Consider the following 18050-nt stretch of genomic DNA (forward strand, 5'->3'; position numbering starts at 1 on the left):
TAGGTCCACAAATATCCCTATGAATCCTCTTCAAGAAGGTTGGAGTTTCAACATCAACCTTTGTGGGAGAAGGTATTATAATTAATTTACCTTGTGAATAAGTCACACAAGAAAAATTATTATGTAAAAAAATCTTCTGGTTCTTTAAAGAATGATCACATAAATTATTTATTATTCTTCGCATTATTATTGCTCCAGGATGACTTAGTCGATCATGCCATAATATGAAACTGTACTTGTTAACAAACTTCTGATTTGTTATTATGTTTATCTCAACCGCTTTCATTGTTGTACAATACATTCCAAAAGGGAGTGCACACAATCTTTCTTTTATTTGCTTCTAGTCAAATATAATAGATATAATGCAAAAGTATTCAATGTTATTTTTATTTAAAAATAAGTAAATTTCTACTAGATTTGCTAGCATAGAGAGCATTTTAAATATATAGGATTGTATCATTTTGTAAAATGATATTTGATTTTCCATAATCTTCAATAATTTTTTATACACCCAATATTATTATAATATTATTTTCAGCTAATGTTAACTAAAAAAATCTTTTACTTTGAAGAATGATATGGGTTGTATCATTATCCGTTAGACATTCGTTTTAATATTCCATTATTAATCTTAAAGAGCAAATGTATAAGTAAAAGAGTTATAATTCCAATACAATTTAATGCAAGGTTTATAAATGAATACTTTATTAAATAAAGATCTAAAGTAATAATTTATATTGTCAACTTAAAAGAAAATTAAATTTTGAAATAGAAAAGATATTACAACCGAAGGATAATCATTCTATATTTTCTAGCACACTACCACCAATCAAAAAAATAATTATTGTCATCTAGTTGGGCAAAAAAATCAAAGACATTCAAATGAGCTATGCCAACTTAACCATAATCATCAGTAAAATTTGTCTCTATTTTTCCTTTTCCTTTGATCAATTTTTGGTATAGATCCACAAGATGTCTTGTTGTACGACAGTTACAAGACCAATACCCCACCATCCCACATTTAAAATACTTATCTTCATATTCTTTTGGGTTTTCCCCTTTTACTTCTTCATTGTTAGATCTCCACTCTTGGTGGCTTATTTTAAGTCTTTTACTATTTTATTGCTGATAATGTTTTCTTTGGCCACACCCACGACTTATCCCAATTTTATAATTTTAAGATGAGTTAGCATTCACTTCTGGGAATGATGTTCCATTTGCTTCCGGAAACAATGTAGATACAGTTGGACACAATTGATGATTTTTCATAAGTAGCTTATTATTCCGTTTGACAACTAGTATGCATGAGATAAACTCAGAATATTTTTTAAATCCATGCTCATGATGTTGCTGCTGTAGGAGCACATTTTGTTGGTACAATTTGTACTAATGAACTAACTCAGATTTTGATAAATGGCAAAGAGATTAAAGTTAGAGTGTTATTGTTATCTAATACATTTACTGAGTGTGCAGAGATTGACGTGTCTAGAGGACCTGACACCAGGATGAAACACAACTAGGTCTGAGGACCTGATAGTTGGTATGCACCTAGATAGATTAAAGGGACAACCTGATATCTAGCAGGAAGTCCAGCTGGATCCGCGGGGCCTGATAGTTGGCCTAAGTCCAATTGGGTATGCAAACTTGACAACTGGCATGAAAACCTTGTGGGTCAAGAGGCGAGCCAATAGACTGTAAATTGGTAAGTAAAGGAAAGTTACTAGAAGTGAGTGACTAAGTGAGGACGCGTCCCGATTGAGGGGGCAGTAGGTATCGGTTCAGCTTAGGTCCATTTGGAAAATTTAAGTTGAGACCTTTACTAGATCCTGGTATCAGAGAGACAAGATCTATTTACTACTCCTTATCTTTATTGTGATAACTCTGTTTGGCAAGTTATTATCTGTTTTGAGCTAACATGGTCTTGCAGGATCGATTGGCACAAATTCACATCGGATAAACAATTCTGAAGACGCCTCCGAGCTAGCTAGAGGTGCCTCAGACCGGGCCTAAGGCGCCTTGGTTCTGATGGAAGGCGCCCTCTCGTGTGGACTGAAGGTGTCTTAGAGCTGATGGAAGGCACCCTAAAAAGGGTCAGAACGTTGCTTCGTCGCGGATGAGAAGCAATCTTCTAGGGATAAAGCTTCAGGGTTGAAGGCGCCTCCATGGGCATTAGAGGCACCTCCAATAGCCTTTAAGAGGGTTGTTCGAGCAGCATTTGAAATATATCTTGATACCAAGCTTCTACGACTCCTTTGCTGCCTTGATTATGATCTGCTACTACTGCACTACTACTCCATGATATCCGACGACTGTTGGCAAACTGACATCAACACATAAGCTTGTTCAGATTACTATCTACTAAAGTGTTGATAACAATCTTAATGTGTTGTTTACCTTTCATATTGGCAAAAAGAAAGTGTAGGTTGTTACACTGTCCTATTTTCTACTTGTACTTGATCCCTCTTCTAGCGGCGTCGGAAGAGGCATTAAGTGGAGTACCCATTAATAGGTCCACGGAGCCTGGGTTTTGGAGTAAGAGTCGCCGAATGCTCCGAACAAAATAAAACCGACAGAGTTTTCCATTTGTATTGCTTTCTTTAATCCTTCCACTGTAATTTTATTTTATTTTACTATAATTTAAATTTAAATAAGTAAATTGTGATTCCCCCCTCCCTCCTGATCCAACACATTTGAAGCATGAAAAGTTGAGAGTTCTTTTAAAATAAATTTTGATAATAATTTTCTCTTCAATAAGTCTAAGTTTAGAATTAATCTTGAATAGTGTCGAGTTATAATCGATTACAGAATTAAAATCTTGGAGGCGAAGATGCATCCATTCATAACGGGTTTTTGGGAGAACTATAGTTCTCATGATCAAACCTTCCTTTCATTTTTTTTCAAAGTTCTTGTGATTTTTTTTTAATGAAATAATAAACTTTCAATCCACCATCATAGATGGTAATGAAGGAAAATAAGTACTTTTGTATGATCTTGCAAGGATTCGTTGTTTCCTTTATTTTTTTTTATGGATCTCCTAAGCTCTTAGAGATGAGGTGGATCTCAATATTCAAAATTCATGACAAATAGTTTTTTGTTTCAGTTAAATTTTTAAATTCAAACTTTATGATATTTGTCGTAGCAACCCTAAAAGAAAATAAAAAAATAATTATAATAATATCATTTATAAAACAAAAATGTGTTAAAATTTGAAGTAATCAAATATTTACTTAACACAAAAATATTATAACAATAAAAATTAAAATGGAATAAATGTTAAATAAGCATGTCATAATATGATCAAAACACATTATATTATCATAGTTATGGAGTAAACAAATATTTATTTCTACACAAAAATATTATAGGAATAAAAATTAAAAGGAAACAGAAACTAAAAAAACATATCATAATAATATAATCAAAATGAATATATATTTCAATATTCTTTAAAAATATTAATATATCTTATATCTTTAATCATAATTCTTAAAAATTATTGATATGTGTTGGATTATCAATATTCACGAGGAACATTGATAAAACTTATATCCTAAATTAATATTATTCAGGGATATTGATAAATTTTAGATATTTATATTTTAAATTATAGATTTGTCAATAAATCAACATAAATTCGTGTTGCATTACTTTAGAAGCATTAACATAGAATTAAAAATTATGTTTTTTTTAGGAACATCAATATAAATTTATAAATTTAGGATTGTACTACTTTGAGAGAATCAATATTAAATTTAAATAATGTCTTATTTCAAGAGCATTAATATATAATTAGAAGTCTACTTCTTCCATAGCATCAATGTAAATTTAAAATTTATACTACTTTAATAACATAATGATTAAATTAGAATATTATGCACTTGAGAATTATTAATATAAAATAAAGGCATTAACATAAAAATAAAAATTTATGTTATTTCGAGAATATCAACATAAAGACTAAGAGTATGAATATTTATGAGTTCATACCTTAAAAAATATACATGCTGAAAAAAGAAAGAATTGAAAAGAGAATTATCTTATTCCAACGTTCTACCCAACACTCTATTTATAAAATAGATGAAGTGGTACAAAAATAAAAAATATAATAATATATCAATTAACAATCAAATTAAATCATATCAATAATATATTATAATAAATTTTATTTTATTATTAAAATATTCTCTAATTTTCTCCCGTATTTCGTGATAATTAAAGAGTAAAAATACGTTATTAGTGATGTTTTAACGATAACTAATAAATGTTGGAAGCATTTTTTAAAATAACCCTTATACTAATTTTAATTGATAAAATCTCAGCTCAGGGGTCAAGGCCCCTCCCTCTCATTCGAAGGCTAACGAGAGATACTTGAGAATAAATGGACCCTGCTGCAACTTATTTGGGCCTTTTCATTTATCCCCTCAGTCAATAGGTGAGTTCCAGTTGGGGCCCATGTAACCATGTCAACGGTTAAATGGGACCCGGTTACGGATGGCTTAGCCTATAAATAAGCATATCAGTGTGTCTTTTTCTCTCACAAACCTATTCACCGAAACCTCGATTCTTTTCTCCCGGCGATTTTTGTTCTCCGGGCGATTCTTGTTCTCCGGAGGCGATTCTCTGGGCGATTCTTGTTCTCCGGTCGATTCTTATTCTCCGGGCGTTAACCTTCGATGTCTCCTCCGTCGATCAACGGAAAGCCTCCTCCGCTGAGTTCCATCACCGGAAAGCATACTGCTCTGAGTTCGATGTCTCCTCCGTCCATCAGAAAGCCTCCTCCTCTAAGTTCCATCACTGGAAAGTTTCCTCCGCTGAGTTCCATGCCTCCTCCGCTGAGTTTGAACACAGGAAACCCTCCTCCGCTGAGTTTGATTACAGGAAACCCTCCTTCGCTGAGTTTGATGACAAGAAACCCTCCTCCCCAGAGTTTGATCACAGGAAACCCTCCTCCCCTCAGTTTGATCACAGGAAACCCTCCTCCGCTGAGTTTGTTCACAGGAAAGCCTCTTCCACTGAGTTCGATCACTGGAAAGCCGGTGATCGTAAGGGTTAAGCGGAAGGCCTCCCAAGCAAAACTTGATTCCTTCTGTATGTTATTGTCTTCTTCTTTTTTCCCTCTTTGGATAATATTAGAATGGGAGATAAAGGTGGTTTTGTTTTTTGTTTTTATGCCCTCAGGGTTGGAGATTAATGAAAGGCCACATAAAAAACCATTCTTGGGTCTTGGAAATCTCTCCATATCTAATTGCGGCACAGGAAAAGGTATAACCTTCACTTTTTCTTTTTTGCTGTTTTTAATGGGATTATCATAATTTCAATGCATGCTTTTATTGAGTTGTTGCTACTTGAAAATGGAGGAACTCGAAAATGGTTTCTAGATATAATCTATGTTCTTTATATGCTAGGGACATGGAAGCAATGAGTCAAACTGAAATGGGGTAGCATACATCAATGGTCTGCTATTAACTTATATTAATTTATAAATGATATAGTTGTCTGCTTGTAGCTTATATTAATTTATAAATGATATTGAATATAATTATGAAATTGTAATCATGATGCTGAAATGACTCATTGAGAACTTTGAATTGGGTGCAGTGGTGTTGTGTTCGTACACTTGAACATTAGATAAATGACAGAAACTTGATTCGGACAGAAAAGTTAGGGTGATGGATTTTTGTGAATGTTTTGTTCATTAGGTTTTACCCATGAAGATATCATGTCATTGTTAAAAGAAAGTGATCTTTGTATAGCATTATTAAGTTCCTTTTGTCTTCATGTTTCAACTTTTCTTCTTGTAAATTGTAATTCCTGAATCACATGGGTTGAGTTTTTCTGTTTTGGTGAAAGGGAATCATGAACTCTTGTATAATGTCCAATGATGTAAATATAAAGCTACTGGAAAGGCCTAAGGAGTTCCTTCTTATAAGTTTGTAATTGACTAAGTTTAAAAAATGATAGCCCCTCATGTTCTGTGTTTTTCTTTGTAATTTCTGATGAGTAGCTTTGATTGGCTGCCTATTCTGTGAACATATATGACTAAAAATTTCTCACCAACGATGCTTCTAAAATGCAGTTCTCAATGAGCTTGCAAGTGAGAAGATGTTAGTTCAGCGTCTTGAGACAGTTGGGCACTCCCAGTCTGTCAAAGATGTGCTGCATTCTTTTTTGGTTAACACCTAATCTCTGTTACTCTCTGTACATGTCATTTGATATGATAGGTGGTTATCTTTACCACGTTCCTCTTTCTTCCACTTGTTTATATGAACAGTTTATGATGCTCCTACTTGCAGTGAGTCAGATAATCGGATAATTCATTTTAACTTATAATAACTTATTTCTTTTTTAGAAATATGAATGCTATTTTGCCTGCTAAAAAATGATGTTTTTGAAACAAAAGTAGCTGATAAAGGCCCAAATTTTTGAGGCTTTCCTGTGTCAGTTTTATTCCCACAATTATTCTCCCTTTATTAAAAAAAAAATTTGATTTTGTTCACCAGCCAAATATTTCCTAGGATATTTTTTGTTCCATCAACAGGATATTTACTATCATCTTCCCTTTATCTGTGTGTTATAGAGGTATATGATATAACATATTCTGCCATTTGAACATCTAATCTGCCATTGTAATTCATTGGTTTAGATTTCATCTGTTGAATCTGTTAGTAATATTCTCTTTTTGTCTCTCTTTTCGACCAGCAGCAACCTTCCAGAAATATAAAAGAATTTAAGGGGAGATCTAAGGAGCGTAGAAGTTTGTATAAACCTGATAAGGTAATGTTATCACTTGGATTTCTTATATTACATTATCCATGAAAAGATGCTACCCTAACCTAATCTTACAAAATTGTTTACCATTTCACTGTTGCATTTTTCCTTTGATTTATATATGCTATTATTGACACTGCTAAAATGGCACACAATTTTATGTAATTTTTGCCATGTATTATATTATGATTCCTACCTTAATCATAAAAATTGCTGAAAGGATGTTTTTGCCAGCACATAATTCTCACATAGAATTGGTTATTAATCTTTTGTAAAATTCACATTACAAAGAGCTGAGAAAATTATCTTATCAAATGATATTGAACATGTTTTCTAAAATCACTTGCAAAAACAAATTATTGGACTCTTTTTTATTATCATCCCTGGCCTTTCAAATTTTTTCGGAAATTGCATAGCTCTTGATTTGACTACTTTGATTCCATTATTATTTTTTTTAGTTTAATAACTTTACTTAATCCTAGAATATTCAGCATTTTTTTTGCCTCAAATAATATATTCATTCTTGTTGCACTTTGTGTCCCTGCAGAAACATGATCAATTGCGGGCCAAGGCTATAAAAGAGCATGAGGTAGATCATTACTCTTTCATGTCATTGAATTGTTATTGCAATTTCTCCGGTGGATGAAACAAGCTAATGTGGCTAAGTCCTATTAAATATTTGAATCTTATAGGATCTTGCTAGAAGTGCTCGATTTGAACAAATTTGGAAGAAGAGGGGAAGCATAGATACAGAAGAATGCTCTTTGTATGAAAAATGTCATTTGTATGATGTTGTTCGAGTTGATGCTGAGGATGAAACTCACCAAAGGGTGCCAAAGCCCAAGTAAGTGTAATATTCAGTGTTTCTATTGCTTCTTTAGTGTATCTTTCTGGTTTATATAAAAGATTCTTAAATGCTGCAGAGTTGCTCCTGAGGCTGGTGGTGCAATTTTGGATAAGTATTTACCACTTCTATGGGAATTCCTTCCACGAGCAGCTGAAGAGATTGAACATGACAGAGCAACTATAGAAGGTTCCATCTTCTCCCCCATCTTTAAATCTTTCAATGACAACTTATGTTATATTTTATGCTTGGAAACAAGAAATTCAATTTACATATTATGATTAACTTTATATGTAGTTTAAGATCTTCCATGAGATTTTTTTATGATATGCTCACGGCTAAATTGTCCCTTTTATTTCTATTGAACAGATAATTTTGTTTACGACTTATATACCATAGGCGTTGGTGTGGACACAGACACGGATAACACTGATGAGTATCCATTGTATGAATTTAGACATTTGATTACTCTGAACTAACAATTGGAATTTAGATTTGATATTATTTATGTTAATGTATGATTGTTACAGAGTGCAAGTTTATGTGGAGGACGATTATTATGATGGTCCGTCACAATCTGATTATGAAAGTGATGATTCAAATGGTATGACTGTATATTTTATTTCCTTTTAATTTGACTCTGTATTAAAGTTGGTTAATATTAATACTTGTTTATTTGTAGCTGAGAACAATTCATGGAATGATTATCGCGATGAAGAGTCTGACTTTGAAAATTCTGAATCAGATTATGATCAAAGTGAAGAGGAAGATCGAGAGGATTGGAGATGGGGATATCGTTAAATTTGTCTATTGAACCTGTGTTAAGCTGAAACAATCACTTCTGAAGTTGAAGAGGGAAGATGAGAATGAAAATTAAGATTTCTGACTCAGTATAAACAATAGAAGTTATCAATGAAGAGGAAAGGAAGACAGAGAGTATTGGAGATGGGAATGTGTGAACTAGTTTATTGTGCATGTATTAAGTCGAGGCAGTGATGATCTCATTTTGATTTATATTTTATGTTGGTCCGTATTTTGTAAATGTATTGGAGATGTATATTTTATGTACAGAGTATTGGAGATTCAAAGTTTGTCATATGTTTTTTGTTTGGTAGTTAATGTAATAGAACAACTTTATCATGTAAATATGTATATTTTTACAAATTAATTAGAAATCTATAAAATATGTTTTTCATGTTAATTTGTATAAATTCCACAATTTAAAAGTCGATAAGATAATATGCTGCTATGTATGTCAAAAGTGTAAATAAAATATATTCTTGTAGTAACATTAATATTTTTGAAGACAAAATTTACATTATTTTTTTGTGATAATATAAATACTTTTGAAGTAAAAAATTTACATTTTTCTGTTGATAATCAAAGTCATTTATTAAGCTGAAACTTGATGTGGATTACAAATGAATGCTATATATCAATCGATTAACTATTAGATCCTCTACTCCCCATCTCAGTTTTTTAGATAGGTATAATTTTTTTTTTTATATAAATGGTTCATCTAAAAATACTGGGCTAAAAGGTCTTCTGTGGATGTTTTCTGATTTATTTTAATTATTAGTGAAAAATTTTAATAAGATCAAATCGAACATCCAAAAATTAGTAGACGTAAATTAAATACTTATACCAACAAAATAAAAAAAGACAACAATGCTAGATCCAATTGCTGACCCTTGTAATCAAAGTCACGAGTATCATCCTCGTTGCTAGTAAATTATCCTTTCTATTTGTTGTCCTCTTAATTTTAAATCTCGAGCTATATATAATTAGAATGATTTTGATATTTTTTAAATATAAAATATATTAATTAAAAAATAATAATTTAAAATATGTATTCTTAATTACCTGCATTTTAAAGCTTTCAATAGTTTATGTAAAAATAAAATAAATCAAATTGAGTTGAGAAGTCAGTAAAGCACCGGAGGAAAATACGATAAAGGCCCATAGGATGGTAAACAAATCCATTAAAATTTTAGAGTGTTTAAATTTATTTGATGAGGTAATTGAGTCAAATTAAGTCTAAAATAAATTAAAATTTTAAAATAATTATTTAAACTTGATTTAATTTATTTTTTTTACGAGCATGGACTTGATAATATAATTCAAGTTTATTTTATTACATGATATTTTTATTTATTTAATTGATTATTGAAATTGATAATTCAAATTTAATTTAATTTTAAAAATAATGAATATAATTCATAGATATTGTTTTCACAATTGTTATTTATGAATACTATTCACAAACATAATTCAAACTTCAAAGTATTATTTATAAATATTAACGAGTTAAATATATAAATGTTCAAATTTATTTATTTAGTTTAATAAATTTATTTATTTATTTATTCAAACTTCAAAGTATTATTTATTATTTATTTATTTTAAAAATTAAAATATGTTAAGATGTTTTTTTAAAAATATATATATATATTATTTTGTTGTTTTAATTATTATTAAAAACTAGATTAAGGTGGATGGTCATTTATCAAAGTTAGGTATATATTTTGGCTCTTCTAAAGTCGAGTGCGTGCGTGTTTTTTAAAAAAATCACCGTTAGGATTATATTAGATATAGCTGCTTTAAAATATATTTTAATTAACTTAAAAAGAATAAATGGACCCTGCTGCATCCCATATGGGCCTTTTCATTACCCCTTGGCCTAGCCTATAAATAAGCAGATCAGGAGTCTTTTTTCTCACAAATCTATTCACTGAAACCTCGATTCTTTTCTCCCGGCGATTTTTGTTCTCCGGGCGATTCTTGTTCTCCGGAAGCGATTCTCTGGGCGATTGTTGTTCTCCGGTCGATTCTTATTCTCCGTGCGTTAACCTTCGATGTCTCCTCCGTCGATCAACGGAAAGCCTCCTCCGCTGAGTTCCATCACCGGAAAGCATACTGCTCTGAGTTCGATGTCTCCTCCGTCCATCACCAGAAAGCCTCCTCCTCTGAGTTCCATCACTGGAAAGTCTCCTCCGCTGAGTTCCATGTCTCCTCCGCTGAGTTTGAACACAGGAAACCCTCCTCCGCTGAGTTTGATTACAGGAAACCCTCCTTCGCTGAGTTTGATGACAAGAAACCCTCCTCCCCAGAGTTTGATCACAAGAAACCCTCCTCCCCTGAGTTTGATCACAGGAAACCCTCCTCCGCTGGGTTTGTTTACAGGAAAGCCTCTTCCGCTGAGTTCGATCACTGGAAAGCCGGTGATCGTAAGGGTTAAGCGGAAGGCCTCCCAAGCAAAACTTGACTCCTTCTGTAAGTTATTTATCTTCTTCTTTTTTCCCTCTTTGGATAATATTAGAATGGGATATAAAGGTGGTTTTGTTTGTTCTTATGCCCCCAGGGTTGGAGATTAATGAAAGGCCACGTAAAAAAGCATTCTTGGGTCTTGGAAATCTCTCCTTATCTGATTGCGGCACAGGAAAAGGTATAGCCTTCCCTTTCTTCTTCTTTTTTTTAACACTGTTTTTAATGGAATTATCATAATTTCAATGCATGCATTTATTGAGTTGTTGTTACTTGAAAATGGAGGAACTCGAAAATGGTTTCTAGATATAATCTATGTTCTTTATATCCTAAGGACTTGGAAAGATTGAGTTAAACTGAAATGGGGTAGCATATATCAATGATCTGCTATTTGCTTATATTAATTTATAAATGATATTGAATATAATTATAGATTTTGTAATCATGATTTCAACAAGAAAAGTTCTCAATGAGTCATTTTGATGATGCGTAGCCTTTTATTTGGCATCCCTCACATTAATCTTAAAATTTCTGCTTCATGTCGTGTCCAATCACAAGAATTTCTGTTCTGTCTCGTAGTTGTATCAAGTACGCCCTGTAACTCAAAATAGACAATTTGCTGATTCTTCATCTCTTGTATCTCGATCTCCTCAACTCTGAAAGCTCCAATCCCATCTTTTTTTTCCATTCCTCATTCAAGAAGAAGTTTGTGCATACAAGTGCAGATTGAAAGAAAGTAGTCATTTTATGGGCTTCATGAGAATAGCAAAAAATAATTTTCATAGGCAATGCCATTGATTCCTAATATGTGATGTAGTCATTAAGCTATTCAAATGAGGTAAACAACATAGAAATAACTTTAATATGTACACTAGAGTTTCATTTGGTATATGGCGACTTTACTTTATAACCTCAAAATTCTTAATAATATTCAATGCCCATGAAGAAAGCATTTGTCAAATTACATAGAGTGAATTACTCCAACCACATTTTGGTCATTGTCCAATATAAAATATGATCCCATGTTTTTTGACTAGAAAATCCATCATCATGGAATGATATTTTGCTCTTTTATTATTCCATTTTTTGCTTTACTGGAAACTTAAAGTGACATTATCAATGACTATGTTGTGTTAGATATCTATAGTTTTCATTATGTCTGTTTATTGCCACCACAAACATGTTACCTAGCCTAAGCATTGGCCAATCAAATATTTCATCTTTTCACAAAATATTAGTCCCATGTTATACTCTCGTTGGCCATTTTTCTTCTAATTGGTGTTATATATATATCAGTTTGGTTGCCTTTTTGTTTAGCAAATTACTTGATATGTAGTTTTTTTTTCCTTTGAATTGGGTGCAGTGATGCTGTGTTCGAACACTTAAACATTTGATAAATGGCAGAAACATGATTAGACTGAACAGATAGAGTGGTGGGTTTTTGTGAATGCTTTGTTCATTAGGTTACCACGAAGATCTATCACATGGGTTTAGTTTTTCTATTTTGGTGAAAGGGAATGATGAACTCTTGTATAATGTCCAATCATGTAAACATAAAGCTACTGGAAAGACCTAAGGAGTTCCTTACAAGTTTGTAATTGACTAAGTTTCAAAAATTATAGCCCCTCATGTTGTGTGTTTTGCTCTGTAATTTCTGATAAGTAGCTTTGATTGGCTGCCTATTCTGTGAACATATATGACTGAAAATTTCTCATCAATGAGGCTTCTAAAATGCAGTTCTCAATGAGCTTGCAAGTAAGAAGATGTTAGTTCATCGTCTTGAGACAGTTGGGCGCTCCCAGTCTGTCAAAGATGTGCTGCATTCTTTTCTGGTTAACACCTAATCTCTGTTACTCTCCTATGTCATTTGCTTTGCGAGGTGGTTATCTTTTAATATGTTCCTCTTTCTTCCACTTGACATTAACACAGCTTGTCATAAATCAGATAATCTGATAATTCAGTTTAACTCGTAATCACTTCCTTTTTTTAGAGATATGAATGCCCTTTTGCCTGCTCAAAAATGATGTTTTTGAAGCAGAAGTGGCTAGTGAGGGCCCCAATTTTTAAGTCTTTCTTACGTCTGTTTTATTCCCACAATAATTCTCTCTTTCTTTAAAAAAAAATCTTTGATTCTGTTTGCCAGTCAAATATTTCCTAGGATATTTGTTGTTCCATGGACAGGATTTTCATAGATCTCTGGCAAGCATATTGCCTTACACGCCTAAGATTATTTAGTTACTATCATCTTTCCTTTGAACATCAAATCTCCCATTGTAATCCATTGGTTTAGACTTCATCTGTTGAATCTGTTAGTAATCTTCTTTCTCTGTCTCTCTCTCTCTTTTCAACCAGCAGCAACCTTCCAGAAATACAAAAGAATTTAAGGGGAGATCTAAGGAGCGTAGAAGTTTGTATAAACCTGATAAGGTAATGTTATCAATTCAATTTCTTATGTTACATTATCCATGAGAAGATGTTACCCTAACCTAATCTTGCAGAATTGTTTACCTTTCACTGCTGCATTTTTCCTTTGATTTATATCTTCTATTATCGGCACTGCTAAATTGACACACAATTTTATGTAATTTTTTCCATGCATTATATTATGATTCCTACCTTAATTATAAAAATTGCCGAAAGGATGTTTTTGCCAGCACATAATTCTCACGTAGAATTGGTTATTCATCTTTTTAAAATTCACATGTCAAAGAGCTGGAAATTATTCTATCAAATGATATTGAGCATTTTTTCTAAAATCACTTGTAAAAACAAATTTGGATTCATTTTTATTATCATCCTTTGCCTTTCAATTTTTATTTGGAAAATGCATAAATCTTGATTTGCGTACTTCGATTCCATTATTATTTTTTCTAGTTTAATAATTTTACTTAATCCTAGAATATTCAGCATTTTTTTTTGCCTCGAATAATATATTCATTCTTGTTGCACTTTCTGTGCCTGCAGAAACATGATCAATTGCGGGCCAAGGCTATAAAAGAGCATGAGGTAGATTATTACTCTTTCATGTCATTGAATTGTTATTGCAATTTCTCCGGTGGATGAAACATGCACATCTAAATTTTTGTGTTAGATGTCTTCTAATGTAGCATTTATTTTACGTATCTTGGACTTTGGTTTTTTCATTTTACACATTTAGATTCAGTCTGTTGGAAGTATGCAACATAAATAATTTTATGTAGATGCACCAGTTATACACATGACAAGATCAATAATGTGTTTGTGATAACCAAGATTTTTTCACTGTTATAATGAATAAATGTAAACACAGTTTTACTCTTATATAATCTTCACATTTTCTTATCATATGTCTAATTTTTTTATTCGTTTTGATATATAGGACCCACTTGAATATTACGAGATCATTGGAATGATTTTGACTATTAGTTGTTTGTTTGCGCATTTATATTGGTTTTATCATGAGATGCTTCATTATCAATTTGTTGCTAAAATTATACAAGATTGAATCTGGATGATTTTATTCCCAAGATAATGTAACTAAGTCCTATTAAATATTTGAATCTTATAGGATCTTGCTAGAAGTGCTCGATTTGAACAAATATGGAAGAAAAGGGGAAGCATAGATGCAGAAGAATGCTCTTTGTATGAAAAATGTCATTTGTATGATGTTGTTCGAGTTGATGCCGAGGATGAAACTCACCAAAGGGTGCCAAAGCCCAAGTAAGTTTAATATTCAGTGTTTCTATTGTTTCTTTAGTGTATCTTTCTAGTTTATATAAAAGATTCTTGAATGCTGCAGAGTTGCTCCTGAGGTTGGTGGTGCAATTTACCAAAGGGTGCCAAAGCCCAAGTAAGTTTAATATTCAGTGTTTCTATTGCTTCTTTAGTGTATCTTTCTAGTTTATATAAAAGATTCTTGAATGCTGCAGAGTTGCTCCTGAGGTTGGTGGTGCAATTTACCAAAGGGTGCCAAAGCCCAAGTAAGTTTAATATTCAGTGTTTCTATTGCTTCTTTAGTGTATCTTTCTAGTTTATATAAAAGATTCTTGAATGCTGCAGAGTTGCTCCTGAGGTTGGTGGTGCAATTTTTGATAAGTATTTACCACTTTTAAGGGAATTCCTTCCACAAGCAGCTGAAGAGATTGAACATGACAGGGCAACTACAGAAGGTTCCATCTTCTCCAACATCTTTAATCTTCCAATGACAACTAATGTTATTTTTTATGCTTGGAAATAAGAAATCCAATTTACATACTATGATTAACTTTATATGTAGTTTAAGATCTTCCATGAGATTCTTTATGATTTTCTCACTGCTAAATTTTCCCTTTTATTTATTTTGAACAGATAACTTTGTTTACGACATATATACTATCGGCAGTGGTGTGGACATAGACACAGATAGTATTGATGAGCATCCATTGTATGAAATTAGACATCTGATTTATCTAAACTTACAATTGGAATTTTATTTTGATATTCATTATGTTTATGTTTGATTGCTATAGAATCCAAGTTTATGTGGAGGATGACTATTATGATGGCTCGTCACAATCTGATTATGAAAGTGATGATTCAAATGGTATGATTGTATATTTTCTTTCTTTTTAATCAGACTTATATTATTGTTGGCTAATATTAATACCTGTTTATTTTCAGCTGAAAACTATCCATGGAATGATTATTGTGATGAAGAGTCTGACTTTGAAGATTCTGACTCGATTTATGATCAAAGTGAAGAGGAAGATCGAGAGGACTGGAGATGGGGATATCGTTAAATTTGTCTATTGTATTTGTGTTAAGCTTAAACAATCACTTTAAAAGCTGAAGCTGAAAAGGAGAATGAAAATCCTGTCATTGATTTAGAAGATTTCTTATTCAAATTATGAACGACTGGAGTAAAGGAAGATGGAGAGTACCGGAGATGGGAATATCTCAATTCGTTTAGTGTGCATGTATTAAGTTGAGGCAATCACTTTCAGTGATTGTCTCATTTAGATGTATATTTTGTGTTGGTGGATTTTTTTTTTTATTTTAAATAGATGTTCAAAGTTGGTCATTTATAATTTGTTTGGTGGTTAATGTAATTGGATAATGTCCTCATGTTAATATTAGTTTCTGTGCAAATTACCTGTCAAATCCAAAAAATTAATTTTTTATGCTAAATTTACATAAATTTCACAATTTAAAAGTCGATAAGTTAATACGCCGCTATGTGTGCATGTGTAGATTACAACAGTTTTTCTAATAATATAAGCATTTCTGAAGTCAAAATTTAAATTTTCTTAGGATAATGTGCACACTTTTGAAGCCGAAACTTTCTATGGATTACAAATCAATGTAAAATACAATCGATGATCGACTAGATCCTCTTACTTCTCGTTGCTCAAGGAGTAGTCGGTATTTGGTGTCAAAATAAATATGACAAAAGGCAACAATGTTAGATCCATTGTGATGAAGAGTCTGACTTTGAAGATTCTGACTCGATTTATGATCAAAGTGAAGAGGAAGATCGAGAGGACTGGAGATGGGGATATCGTTAAATTTGTCTATTGTATTTGTGTTAAGCTTAAACAATCACTTTAAAAGCTGAAGCTGAAAAGGAGAATGAAAATCCTGTCATTGATTTAGAAGATTTCTTATTCAAATTATGAACGACTGGAGTAAAGGAAGATGGAGAGTACCGGAGATGGGAATATCTCAATTCGTTTAGTGTGCATGTATTAAGTTGAGGCAATCACTTTCAGTGATTGTCTCATTTAGATGTATATTTTGTGTTGGTGGATTTTTTTTTTTATTTTAAATAGATGTTCAAAGTTGGTCATTTATAATTTGTTTGGTGGTTAATGTAATTGGATAATGTCCTCATGTTAATATTAGTTTATGTGCAAATTACCTGTCAAATCCAAAAAATTAATTTTTTATGCTAAATTTACATAAATTTCACAATTTAAAAGTCGATAAGTTAATACGCCGCTATGTGTGCATGTGTAGATTACAACAGTTTTTCTAATAATATAAGCATTTCTGAAGTCAAAATTTAAATTTTCTTAGGATAATGTGCACACTTTTGAAGCCGAAACTTTCTATGGATTACAAATCAATGTAAAATACAATCGATGATCGACTAGATCCTCTTACTTCTCGTTGCTCAAGGAGTAGTCGGTATTTGGTGTCAAAATAAATATGACAAAAGGCAACAATGTTAGATCCAATAGATACCGCTCTCGTAATTAAAGCTTATCATCCATCCTATTATCCGTAATACCGAATTTCAATTTATAACTGGAATTAAGGTACTGTATATATGATTTTGATATTTTTATAACTATAAAATATATTAATTAAAAAAATTATATATATAAAACTTATTTTTCTACGTCCCATCCACGATGTCTCTGTTGCGACCCATGTGTCTACGGGAGCGCTCGTCGTACGTTCACGTGCATCTCCACCTCGAGCTCGCGGGGCTTCCCCACTAAGACCTCTGTGCCCATCGGTGTCCCCACCTCGCGCCGCGGGCATCTCAGTCACGGCCCGTGAACTCACAGACATCCTCACCTTGCGTCGTGGGTATCCCCACCGTGACCTGTGTAGGGCATCCTCACTCTGCCTCAAGCGTACTGACATCCGCACTGTGACCCCCATCTAATGGGCATTCCCGCTCGGCCATGGCCGCCCCACCTGAATTGTAGAGGTTGAGGTGGCCTCTGGTGCCCCGCAGAATTCGTCGTGGGATCACGACACTTACGTGATCCCGCGATGCCTGTGTTGAGTGGTGAATGGAATGATAAATTTAGTCCATTTCACTTGTCACATATCAACGCCAAAATAACTACAATTTATCGATTTATCAAAAACAAGAACTAATACAATCTATGATTTCAACGGCCAAGATCATATTTTTCTACCTCCGACATATTATGAATGTTTTTGGATGTATCTGAGGAGTGAGGAGAGTCGTCCATCTTCAAAATTAGTCAAAGAAGTTGGGACACGATTAAAAAAAAACAAAAGGCCACTAGCAAAATTTACGAGATGCAAACACCATGGTCGATCCAAAGATCTGAAACAGAGTCCAAATGCTCAGCATGAGGACTGAACCGGTTTTTTTGGGTCTGAACTGGAACGGGTCCGGCTGGGGGGCAACCTGCCCGTCTACCCGATTATAAATCCGGACCAAATTCGAACCGGA

The 18050-nt window shown here is 32.7% G+C and overlaps 2 protein-coding genes across 7 annotated transcripts; both read left to right on the plus strand.

Moving 5' to 3' along the window:
- Positions 1-4555: 4555 nt before the first annotated feature.
- Positions 4556-8685, plus strand: LOC121967361 (RNA-directed DNA methylation 4-like). 3 transcript variants are annotated; one of them, XM_042517522.1, is made up of 9 exons: positions 4952-5088; positions 5179-5262; positions 6700-6774; positions 7316-7357; positions 7461-7612; positions 7692-7801; positions 7982-8057; positions 8143-8216; positions 8295-8685. In XM_042517522.1, exons 2-9 carry the CDS (start codon positions 5191-5193, stop codon positions 8411-8413), a joined length of 720 nt encoding a protein of 239 aa, XP_042373456.1. In that variant the 5' UTR covers positions 4952-5088; positions 5179-5190; the 3' UTR covers positions 8414-8685. The 3 variants fall into 3 exon arrangements, with proteins under 3 accessions (XP_042373458.1, XP_042373456.1, XP_042373457.1); XM_042517523.1 differs by having other exon boundaries at positions 6703-6774; XM_042517524.1 differs by lacking the exons at positions 6700-6774; positions 7316-7357; positions 7461-7612; ... (2 more) ...; positions 8143-8216; positions 8295-8685 and adding an exon at positions 6077-6672 and having other exon boundaries at positions 4556-5088.
- Positions 8686-10336: 1651 nt separating this feature from the next.
- LOC121967362 (RNA-directed DNA methylation 4-like) lies at positions 10337-15989 on the plus strand. 4 transcript variants are annotated; one of them, XM_042517525.1, is made up of 12 exons: positions 10337-10885; positions 10974-11057; positions 12614-12708; positions 13232-13303; positions 13841-13882; positions 14424-14575; positions 14655-14705; positions 14785-14835; positions 14915-15024; positions 15203-15278; positions 15364-15437; positions 15515-15989. In XM_042517525.1, exons 1-12 carry the CDS (start codon positions 10468-10470, stop codon positions 15631-15633), a joined length of 1344 nt encoding a protein of 447 aa, XP_042373459.1. In that variant the 5' UTR covers positions 10337-10467; the 3' UTR covers positions 15634-15989. The 4 variants fall into 4 exon arrangements, with proteins under 4 accessions (XP_042373459.1, XP_042373460.1, XP_042373461.1 ...); XM_042517526.1 differs by lacking the exon at positions 14655-14705; XM_042517527.1 differs by lacking the exon at positions 13232-13303.
- Positions 15990-18050: the final 2061 nt, after the last annotated feature.

Source organism: Zingiber officinale, chromosome 3B (genome assembly GCF_018446385.1).
Source record: "Zingiber officinale cultivar Zhangliang chromosome 3B, Zo_v1.1, whole genome shotgun sequence".
In the NCBI taxonomy this organism is placed as follows: domain Eukaryota; kingdom Viridiplantae; phylum Streptophyta; class Magnoliopsida; order Zingiberales; family Zingiberaceae; genus Zingiber; species Zingiber officinale.

What these genes read in the sequence shown, in the direction of transcription:
- LOC121967362 (XM_042517525.1), top strand. Translation starts at nt 10,468, where the DNA reads ATGTCTCCTCCGTCGATCAACGGAAAGCCTCCTCCGCTGAGTTCCATC. An exon ending in TGATTGCGGCACAGGAAAAG is followed by an intron (nt 11,058 to 12,613) that starts GTATAGCCTTCC and finishes TCTAAAATGCAG; the next exon opens with TTCTCAATGAGCTTGCAAGT. An exon ending in AGTATTGATGAGCATCCATT is followed by an intron (nt 15,279 to 15,363) that starts GTATGAAATTAG and finishes TGATTGCTATAG; the next exon opens with AATCCAAGTTTATGTGGAGG.
- LOC121967361 (XM_042517522.1), top strand. Translation starts at nt 5,191, where the DNA reads ATGAAAGGCCACATAAAAAACCATTCTTGGGTCTTGGAAATCTCTCCA. An exon ending in AGGCTATAAAAGAGCATGAG is followed by an intron (nt 7,358 to 7,460) that starts GTAGATCATTAC and finishes TGAATCTTATAG; the next exon opens with GATCTTGCTAGAAGTGCTCG. An exon ending in TGACAGAGCAACTATAGAAG is followed by an intron (nt 7,802 to 7,981) that starts GTTCCATCTTCT and finishes TCTATTGAACAG; the next exon opens with ATAATTTTGTTTACGACTTA.